This window comes from Gambusia affinis, linkage group LG07 (assembly GCF_019740435.1).
Source record: "Gambusia affinis linkage group LG07, SWU_Gaff_1.0, whole genome shotgun sequence".
Lineage (NCBI taxonomy): Eukaryota > Metazoa > Chordata > Actinopteri > Cyprinodontiformes > Poeciliidae > Gambusia > Gambusia affinis.
Window position 1 is genome coordinate 13804945 of NC_057874.1, and position 11229 is coordinate 13816173.

General features: G+C 41.5%; 1 protein-coding gene across 3 annotated transcripts; it reads right to left on the reverse strand.

The window, feature by feature from the left end:
- Nucleotides 1–700: 700 nt before the first annotated feature.
- On the reverse strand, nt 701–10931 carry nab2 (NGFI-A binding protein 2 (EGR1 binding protein 2)). Of its 3 annotated transcripts, none has more exons than XM_044122942.1 (8): nt 10629–10921; nt 10388–10473; nt 9229–10188; nt 8996–9129; nt 7931–7982; nt 7728–7836; nt 7452–7637; nt 701–2660 (listed from the first exon to the last, which is right to left on the reverse strand). In XM_044122942.1, the coding sequence occupies exons 3-8, from the start codon at nt 10138–10140 to the stop codon at nt 2554–2556; spliced, it is 1500 nt and encodes a 499-aa protein (XP_043978877.1). In that variant the 5' UTR covers nt 10141–10188; nt 10388–10473; nt 10629–10921; the 3' UTR covers nt 701–2553. The 3 variants fall into 3 exon arrangements, with proteins under 3 accessions (XP_043978877.1, XP_043978878.1, XP_043978879.1); XM_044122943.1 differs by having other exon boundaries at nt 9229–10205; XM_044122944.1 differs by having other exon boundaries at nt 756–2660; nt 7456–7637; nt 10629–10931.
- Nucleotides 10932–11229: the final 298 nt, after the last annotated feature.

Below are 11229 nucleotides of genomic sequence, written 5' to 3' on the forward strand. Positions count from 1 at the left end.
AGCTGCTCCAGAAAAGCTTCCCCACTGTTTCATCTTTTCTCAATTTTTTCTTTTAGATTTTTTTTTAACCTTTTTTATGATTGACAGGATCTATTTAAGTGACTTATATACTGTGCAGTTATTCGGCCAGGGTGTAGTCCATAAAAATGAAACAAAAAAAATTGTGGTTACTTCTGTTAAATCTGGCAAAGTTATTTTAAGAGATGTGGAGAAGGAGAGTTCATGTAGGTGAAAACTCAAATCTAAGGTGTGTATGTGCTCTGCAAAGAGAAGGCGTGTATGATATTAAAGTGAACACCATGGAGAAATATGAATCTTCTTGCAGGTTGCGAAGGTGTTTCGGTGTGGATGAGCAATCTTTCCATCTCCACAGGGCCGTGACGCTTAATAATGCTTTAAGCTTTTTGAGCTCGTTTTGTTGGGACTTACTTTAACTCACGCAGTAGTTTTAAATCCTACAGAAGAATTTGTCTGGTTAATACCAGGTTTGCTCTTGAGCGTCGTTTCAAAGTCCGATTTCTGCGGATGACATGGTGATGAGTCACGGCAGCATCGAAGCGTCAGTGCAACAAACAAGACACCAGCAGAAGTGTTGCTGGCTGAGTGACGCAGCTCCTGCTGCCTCATCCACACTACAGAGCTGTTAAATTAGCAGGAGGACAAAAAAAAAAAGTTACTCTTGGTAGAAAGAATTACAACGTTGATTTAAATCATTAAAGTAACATTTATTAGGATATAACAAAATAAATTATCTGTCTTGCAACATACACTGAGGATGATTCTAATGCTCAAGAGACGGGTAGGTGTAACCGATGCACAGCACGCTACCTCACGGATAGTTCTGTAATTAGTCTACAAAATCTGTTGTATTTATAACCGTCGATATAAGCTAACACCTCAACTCTGCTGCCGAGGCCGAACGGGGTGAGGAGTTTAAAATAAGCTGCTGCATCAAGAGAGAATACAATCATTTAGTCTCTCTGAACCTCTGAGTTTTCCTAAAATACAAATTGAACAAAAACAAATAATAAATCACCCCCCCCAAAAAAATCACATCTGTCTTTAAGAGACACAAAAACATTACATACGGATCAACTTACAAGTGAAAGACTGAATAAGTGTGTCAAACAGCCTTTAAAACAAAGAACCTTTCAATGTAGTTTTAAATGCAGTATTCCCAACAAATGTACAGTTTTACCTTTAGTGACATTAAACTCTGATTAGGACAAAGTCAGAGCACCAGACAGTGTCACTCCAAGCCTCAGTGTTTTTGATTTAGCCACTGGATTAAGAAAATAAATACATTTTCATAATCTTGGGGATGGCAAACTTTTCAACCTGGAAGTGATTTAAAAAATATCCAATCTATTATTTGTGCAGCAGAAAGTTGTGAGTGTGATTATGACAGACGTCAAATCTGATGGATAAGTTAATGAACTCGCTTTTTGAAATTTTATTCAACACCGACTGAAAAAGAAACACTTTTTAACCTCAACATGCAGCGTCTTGCAAAAACGTTCGTCACACTTAAATGTTTGCAGATTCTGAAACCACAAACTGCAGTGCATTTCAATAGGATTCAAAATTCAGTTTCAAAAATACTTTATTAATCTCACAGGGAAATTAAATTAAATGAATTTTATTTTATGTGATAGACCGACGACATGTAGTGCTGGATTATTGTAGATTGCTGATGACTTTCAAAATTCTTTACTAATGAAAATTAGAAAATTTGGCATGCATAATTAAAAAAATTCAAGAAATTGAGTTTATGAAAATGCATAACAGACTTCTCAGATTTTCATTTGTTAAAAAAAAATAAATCATGTTTTACTTTCCTTTTAACTGAGCAATTAGGAAGTTTTAACTTTGTAGTTTTCTACTTTGTGTGGGGCTCCATCAATATGCTACTTTTCAGAAGAGGCACTTCTTCATTATATGCTATATTTTGTTGGTCTATCACATAAAATCTGAATAAAACAAAATAAAATGTATAAAAATAGGGAAATTTTCAGTGGTATGAGTATTTTGCAAGGTGCTGCATGTGTCAGTGTCTTCTGAGTTAGTTTGACCTCTACAGTGCTGACCTCTGACCTAAGCAAAGCGTCCAGTGGTTTCCTGAGGTGAACAGCTCCAGAGCATTACGCTGTAACTTGCAAAACACAGAGATCTTTGCTAAACGCACATCTCCTCTGCAGTCTTGCTCAGTGTGGAGGAACTTTAGAGCTTCAGTTTTCCAAAGTTGCAGTGCCCCCTGCTGTGTGAAGCGTGTTTCATCTGTGGCAGGCGGATCCTCCAGCACACAGCGGCACTCGCAGCAACATAAACATTTTCCCTGACAGAACACAGCTAAACTCTGCAGGACGCTAAAACAGAGACGGGGTTCCCTCCATCTAACAGATATATAAAAACAGAAACACTCACATCTTAATTTACAGCGGATTCGTTTACAAGACATGACGGGCCTATTTAGTCAGATCCTTGCAGTCTTAGATTTACAGTTTGAGTTGGAGTCCTCTCTCTGAGCACAGTTCCCCTGACGGGCCGCGGGTTTCACTTTCCTCTGTGGTTGGAGGTGATGGCTGGCTCTTTGGTGACACAAGGGCTACTGCTCCGGCACGCCGTTATCGAGATCGCCCGTTCCACTTTGATGTCATGGTCTGGGGAGAGACGTGGGTTTGAAAATGAGACTAGAAACAAAAGTTAACTCAAACAGGAAGTATGTAATGGACCGCTACAGAGCAGTGTTTAGGTAAAGGCTATCACTGACAACTTTAATTCTGATCTCAGTGACTGAAGCATTGAAATTACTGGCTTTTCACGTAGTGGGGGCAGCAAAGCCGAGCATAAACACCATTTAGAAACCCCATGCAGCTGGTGTTTAAAAGCTTTGAATGCTAGTTTGGGGGAATTCACCAGGAAGTTCTCCCACATGAAGTGGCGTCGTCATGGTTTATACGACCAATGCAATCTGGGAGCAAAATGTCCCCAGGCGAGCAGAGACAATGAAGTGATGACTGAGTGAAAAAGGAAAAAGCAGAGGATACACAGAACTAACGTTTGGGTTCACTGTGTAATTATATGAGAGAGGCAGCAGATTAAAAATAAGATTAGAAAAACACATTTTACTGTTTTTTTTTTAAATTTTATTATGTAATTAAGAGTAAAAAATAGTTATAATTATTACGAGAGACACCAACCAGCTTATTTTCTTTCTCTTCAGCATTTATGAGTCTTTCCTATAACCTTCCTGTTGGGAGCCATCATTAATCACTGATATTCAACCAGGTTCAGGATGTAAAATTATTCCTCAGTGAGCTCAAATCATTAATGTCTTGTTCAGTGTGACAAATACACCCAACATCAATTTTGCTCTCAGATCTAAGATGACCTTCAACAAACATAAAGCAGCACCAGGATTTTTTGGTGACTGTGCAGTTTGATGGCTGCTGCAACAAATTTTATGAATGGTTGCCCTGCTGACTCATTTTCCTTGACCTCCTCTCCCTCTCATCTCTGATAATAACAGCATTAACACCAGTAGCTTGTTGTCCATTTATTGAAGGACTGATATCACCTTCAGACACGATTCAGCTGCAGCAGTAATCTTCCACAGTACAGAGTGAAATTTGTTTCTTAATTTCCAGTGTGACATGTTCAGGTGCTGTACGATTTCTTTTTTTTTTTCCCACCAGGGGCTCTTTTGTGGGCTCTAGTGTCCCTTTTACCACAGTAGGCTGACAGAAAAGGGGGGAAAACATGCGGCAAATGTCGGTCGGGTCCAGGAATCGAACCCGCGACGGCCGCGTCAAGGACTCAAGGCCTCCAGATGTGGGTCGCGCTATCCCCTACGCCACCACAGCACGCCCTTGCTGTATGATTTCTGATTACAGGCTGGGCCAGACTGTTGTATGAGTTATATAAACGAATAAAATTAAAAAGAGATTATCACTTTGAGTACAGTTCAAACAATTTATATAAATTGAGGTGGGATGCAATTTAGTGATATTAAGCATAACTGGTGATGACATTTTCTAGTCTCTGGATCATTTTATTGATGCTGCTTTTGCCAAAAAGGGCTCTGAAAATAAATTACATTGTAATTTTCTGTATTCTGTATTTTCTGTATTCTTCTACATCTACTGTACTTGAAATACTGCTCACGACATCATCTTGTTCAACATCTGACCTCTAGATGGCAGCAGAGTTCTTCTTAAATTATTTGTAGTATGTGTAGAATATGCAACAACAGGCAACTCAGCAGCATTATGATTAGAAACAGTATGAGGTGATTTTCCCAACAGTAGTTTCAACATTATGTGTGCATTTAAAGTAGTTGTTAACAAAGTTAGCATTAACCAGCATGTATCTTATTAGAACGTAGTTAATTAACTCTTAAAATTTTAGAATGGCTGTCAGTTTTCAAAGATGTTCCCTAACAGAGACCGAATGTCATTAGAGATAAAACTGGATTATTGTGCTGTATTTTATTCAGCCTTCCTGTTTACAACTCAAATGTCTGCTCTCTCTCTCTCAGGCTAAGCAAACATGAGGCTTGTTTTAAACAACTTTCTGAACAGATAATAGCTAGCTTAAATTTTTCTATTTGTTGATAATTGTTTGCTGGTAGCACTTCCTTCCACCACTTCTTCCTGGACGCTGATCAGAGCCAATTAAGCTGAAAATTGACTAATTCCAGTTCCAATCCTTGTTCTAATTTCTGTAGTTTTAATCCAGCAGCTATGAAACAAAGCAACTAAGCAAAAAAGGTATTGTTTCACTGCCGCTCTAGAATCTCCAAGTTGTTTTAAATCTTTCATAATTGGTAAAATAACAATGTAATTAACAGCTAATGCAGCCAGAGAAACAAATCCCCACAAAGACAGTATTTATCGGTTTATTCTCTGTGACACTGTGACGCTCTGTGACAGTGGAAAATGGGTTACAGCTGAACGTGTGACGTTTAGAGGAAGTGGGAGAAAGTTGAGATTAATGAGTGCTGCACACGAGGGAAACTTGAATGAGTGAGAGATAAGCAAGCAGGAGCATGACAGAGTGAGGCAGATTGATGCCAGAGATGAAACATATGTCATGTTTTGTTATTTCCGCAGTCCTTTTGGTATAGGGAGAGGATGTATTTAAAAAAAAAAATAAAAAAAACACTGTGCCATTTCCCTGCCCACAGGTTTTATTTTTGTACGCTGTCGCTTGGTGAGTCAATGCAACGCCCCTCCAATTACCTCCCACTCCATCGCCCCCACGCCCCATCCATCCCGCCCTGCAGCCCACGCGCCTAACACACTCTGACGTCAGTCACTGCTGAAGCAGGGAGGGGGGTCCGATTCCGTCGCCCACAGAGTACTTCCTATCCTCTCTCCCCTCCCTCCACGCCTCCTCATGTCTTTGCTGGCTTCCTTCTCCTTTGCTTAATCTCTTCTGCTGACGATCACAGCCCAGAACGACTAACTCTGCCCAAACCACTTACTTTTTGCTTGTGATGCATCACAAAACTAACAAGGTATTAAAGAAGTGCAATAACAGAGCAACTCTTTCTCTCCTTCTCTGCTTTTATTTTTTGCTTTGTTTTTTGGTCTCCCTCCCTCCTTTGCCCTCCTTCTCACTCTTTTTCCTCTCAGCCTCCTTGTTTCCCCTTTCTAACTTCTCTCGTTTCTAGTTTACAGCCTGCTGGAGTTTAGCTGTGAGCGGTGGGAGGCGTCACCTCAGAGAGATTCTGACTCAGTTGGTTCAAACTGTGCAGCTATAAAATATTCATTGTTACTGGAGGTTAGGAAGTCTCTGTCTGTTATTCAGTTCTGCCCCACAACCGTCTGATTACCTTTTGAAATTATAGTTCACGTTTTATCTTACCTGCAGTAGATAACTCTGGCATCTTCATTTAGAATAAATCTACATTATCTGGTCCTGAGGCTCCGGCTAAGAGCGAGCCTGAAACCGGACTTCTACTATTGTAAAACCGACCCAATTTCAAAAACATCATACGGGTTTATGCAAATGCCAGTTCATGCACGTGAAACTGTTTTATTCATTTAGAGAAAAAAATATTGTTTACACAGGAAAAGGAGGGAGGAGGTAGTGCACCAAGAATGATATTCCTGGACTGAAAGACAAACATGTGAAGCACTTTCAGGAATAGTAGTAATATAAAATTGTAAGTAGTGTAATGAGCAGACGAACAATTCTTTAATGGTGCCTTCATTTCATCTCAGCTTGGATTTGTGAGTTAGGACATATGTCACAAGTCATAAAAACAGTGAACTTTGTATTTTATTGTAAAGAAGTGTTAATTAATAGTTAATAAATGCAACTTTCATTGAGTTTTATGTGTACAGCAGTAATACTGCATTCTCAACTCAGGAATACAGGCCAAATCGAGAGTTTCCAGGTTGAAATTATAACTGGGTTGCAGGTTTTTGTTTTATTTTGAATGAAAACCCCCAAAATATCACTTCTGAGTACAGAGGCAACAAGCCATGAAGGGAATGGTGTGTTATTAATTTTCAAACATGAGGAAAAGAAGAGGATTTAATGCAAAATCAAGTTCTACAACATTGTGTGTGTGGACTTACTGTGTTCCTGGTACGAATAGTGCACGTGTGTTAGGATAAAGGATGTGAATGTTACAGTCTTCTGTTGTGTCACTATGGATGCAAAACTTTATGCCATGATGTCAATATGTTTCCACAACTGATCCTCTGAGAAGGAAATTTCACCTCTACTGTCAGTTTCAATCATTCATCATTATGAATTTTCATCTGTTAAAGCAACACAGAGTAATATTGATATTAGAAATGTCTTTTCTGTAACATTTGACTTAAGCTCATCTGGTGATCAAATTGTGCCTCCTTACTTAGACCAGAAACACTTGACATGTTTTCTTCTCGGTGTGTTTTTAGCACAGGAAGGTGGTTGTTGGCATGTTGCCTCATACCTAACAATCAGCACCTTCTATGTAAATAAATACCAAATGCAAAGGTGACAACAGTCTAAGGTGTCATGATTTCATCAACAAAACAAACCACTGTAGCTTTTATTTCTGTCGAAACGTTGAAAGACTGCTTTGATTTTGGCTTCTCTAGCCTCAAGGACCAAATAACTTTGATTTATGGTAAACGAGGTTGCTAAGTCAGTTTTTTACCGCAGGTCAGATGTCCACTGCTTATCTGTCTCATTTCAAAAATCCCTTTAAAAATTGGTAAGATGATGGTTGGGTTGAACTGAAAAAGTCCGAGACTTCTTGAATATTCCTTCATAAATCTTTAACTATCCCATTTATAATCTATCCACCTTCAAGCTGAAGACGTTTTTTGGAATCACATTTGTTTATGCCTTCCAGAAATTTAGAAAATAACCCCCAAGTCATTCCTCTAACTTGTAATAACAGGTTTAATCTATATTGAACAATCCAGGTATGGGAGTTTCTGAAAAGTCACCTGCCAAGTGAGTTCCCTCCGGCCCCAGGCTGAGTTTCCCTGCCCGGTCATGTGACACCATCCGAGCCAATCGCAGGCCTTCGTCCATTAGAGTCTGCTGTATTAGATGGCGGCTCCAGCTGGCGGGGTTCGAGGCGTCAGTGTGGGGACGGGGGGATGGAGACTGGTTGCACTGGGAGCTGGAGTCTAACAGAGCAAACAGAGCTCAGCTTAAACTGTGTATTTTATTAATTTTTTTAATATAATTTCTAATGTAAATTCAATATGGAGCTTTACCAAGCGATGCGCAGTCAATGCTCTCTGCAGACAAGCTGTCTTCATCTGCTCTCTGAGTCGCTCCTTCAGATCCCTCCACTCCAAGGAGCGATGACTCAGAGACGATGACCTTAAAACACATCATACAAGCCCGCTCACGAACAACTTCAAACGACGAGAGCCAATGAGCTCTAATAACCAACAAAACAGCAACAAAGATTCACCTCGTGTCTCGCTCTCTTCTGACACAAACCGCTGCTCTCATCAGCATTTGACCTGCAACAGAAACAAACATGAAGATGAGGTTGCACCTCTGTTTTTGGAGCTTTGAAAGTCTATTTTAACTCATTTAAAGTAACAAAGTTCAAAGTGGAAAGTACCAGAAAATCCCAAATGAACCTTAAATTGACAAATTGAGACACTATACCAACATGGAAGAGTATTTGTTAACCTGATAGTTTTAGCTGAATTTCCCCTTCAAACAATGAGTATGTGATTTTAAAAAGGTTACATTTTTAAATGTTGAATTTACAGTGATAAAGTTTACATACAGACCAAAGGGAAGAAAACATTTAACTTTAAATTTCTAGAGTTTTAAATACAGGCTCAGTCTTTTATATTAGGAATAATTGGAAGGTTTCTTGGTTGATGTTCGCTAAAATCTTTTAAAACTTACTCTATTCTCAAAAGGTAAAAATGTTTTCCTAACACTTGTATAGAAATGCAATCATGAGTGAGTTTTCAAAGAAAACTTTTTTTTATTGTGAGTTGTACATTTTTGTTTACAACTCAACAACATCTTTCTGAAAACAGGCGTAAAGTTGCTTTTTATAGTGTAACATCTTCCCCTCCTTCAGATTGAAATTGTGAGACTAATACTTCACAGTGTGATGGCTTAAATTGATACTAAAATGCAAGTTTTTTGTATTAACTCAGCATCTTTGTGTAGTAAGACATGTTCTAATTAATCTAAATTTGCATTTTCAGGTACTGGTATAGAAAATACCACAGTAAATTCAAGTTGTGGAAAAGTGAAAATACGTACGCATAGAGAGACGTCTGTTGAGGTCTAAATGTGGTTTGAAGGTGTTTGGGGTTGATCAGATGTGCTAACCAAAACTGACTTTTAGCATCAGGGGATTTACAAGCTGGAAAAGGTAACTTTGTATGCATCAGGACTGGATAGAAAGAAACACAGCCCAGCTTTGAAAATGTATGAAAAATATGTCAATGGATGCCCAATCTTTGCATGCTAGGCTTTGGAGTAAGGCTGTCACTGAAACACTTACCTTGCATGTTTCAGTGTGGAGGTGTAGGCACATTTCCTGGCCACCTGTCGAGCCAGAGAAAAGAGCTCCACCCGTCTGAGCAGGAGAGCGTTGTCTCTCATGCAGAACTGGGCAGCAGCTTCATTGATGATCAACTGGGGAGGAAAAACACAAAGCGTGAAGGACTTATGGATGCTTTCAAACTGGCATTCAGGCAGGGTGAAAGCTGGCAGCTCTAGTTTTTCTGAGTTTACCTCATGGTGTGTGAGCTGCTTGCCCTCTCTCCTCTTGGAGTCAAAGCGACCATAAATGAGGCTGTATTTCCGGATCTCCTCCTCCTTGTTTGCATCCTGCGAGCCCATTCTGAAGATGTGACCCACGGTTTTTGCTATTTTCTTGTTCATCCTCAGCAGAGTCTTTACCTCTGCGGGGTCTGACCTGGGCAGGGTCCTATAGAGTCTCTCCACGCTCTCCACCACGGCCCTGGCCGTCTCCTCGTCCAGCTGCCCTCCTGGCCAGGCTGACAGGGGTGCTGGGGTGAAGGATGCGGAGGGCACTGGAGATGTGGAAGGACCCGGCGGCCCTGTGGACAGGAGAGGTGGGCTGTGTGGTTCCTCCTCGTTTCCAGATGCAGAGGCAAGAGCGCCATTCCCATCAGGGTCTGGGCTGAGCCAGTGCGGGTCCATGGGGGAGAGTTTTTCCCTGTAGTGTGTGTCTGGCGGCTGCGGAGACGCCTGGGAGCAGGGACTTCTCGGACTGCCGCTGTACATCGGGGTCAGACATGCTCGGTCCTCTCTCTCGCAGGGGGAACCAGGCTGCCCGTTGCTCAAAGCCTTTCTGTGCCCACTAGCTGACCCGCTGGAGCCTGTCCCTTCAACTTTGAACAGCGGGATCCCCCCAAGAGGGACATTAGCGACGGGCTGACTGAAAAGGGCAGGGTTCGCCGCCCAGTCGCGGAGAGCCTTCTGCAGCCTACGCACATGCAGCGGCTTGGTGGCCATGCCAACCAGGGCCATGATTTCCAGGAACTCCTCCTCGGCAGCCTCGCAGAGCTGCTGCACGTCGTCACCGCCTTGCTGGATGAAGGTTTCATAGTAGGCCAGCAGGTTGGCCCTCTGCAGCACCCGATAGAGTTGCAACTCCCCAAGGGTGCGTGGCAGAGACATAGCACACAGCACTGGAAAGTTCAAACAACAGAGGGGAATCGCATGAACCTGCAAAGAGAAAAGAACTGGAGATGTTAATTACTAAAGTGAAGACTCTGGCATGAGGTCCAAACATAAGTTCAAAAGCTTCTCCCTTGCTTTCAAGAAGCTCTTGAAGTCTTGCGCTCTAACCAAAAACCTCTCTCTATTTTTCATGCATGCCCTTTCTTATACAAATAAAAGTGTTCATATAGTTCTATTTTCTTACCTTTTCAGGTTTCTTGTGAAGATCTGTTCCGGCGGAACAGGGAAATAGTCTCTCCAATGTCACGGCTCGCAACTCCCGGAGCGAAACTGACAAAGAAACACAATATCAGCCAGTCTTTGAGACAGGAGCAGCACACGTTCAGACAGGAATTACTTGGATCACTGGCTCCTCTCTAAGCTACTAGAGGAGGACACCCTGCTCGGCGTCACATCGCGCTTATTATCCTATTCGTTACTCTTACCTCTCGCCGAGAGCCTCCACGGCGCAGATTTGCCGTAGTAAATCCCCTTTGCGTTTCGCTCCTCGGCTAATATCACTGGCAGAAATCCTCCTCCGGCGCACCGTATTGGTTGCTGGCTGCCTTTTTTGCCGTCTGTGTGGGCTGGAGAATGACGGGGGCGGACTGCAGCACGCCATCTGACCGAAAAAGAGCCTTCCTCTCCCGGTAGAGAGGCGGCTTTCAAATTGGAGATGTGGGTGGTGGTATAGTGGGGGCTTGAAATTAACCCTCATGCGTCTTTAAGATTAGTCCTTCATGGAGAGGCTTCAGGGGATTCCCGGAGGTTTACCGTGTCAAAAGACCCTCCAAATAAAGAGTCGTCGCGGAGACTCGGCTTTTAAAATGGCCAAGAATTGAGGGAGATTACGGTTTATGTCTTATTGGTTTTAAAAAGAATTACACGGCTTTAATTAATTTAACAAACTCCACCGCATTTTACTTGGCATTTACATTGATAAACACAAGGTATTAAAGTGGAAGGACAATGATCTAGTTTAGTTAAAACATGTATATATATTTTGCAAATAAGATCTGAAAAGTGTGGCGTGAATTTAGACTCAGT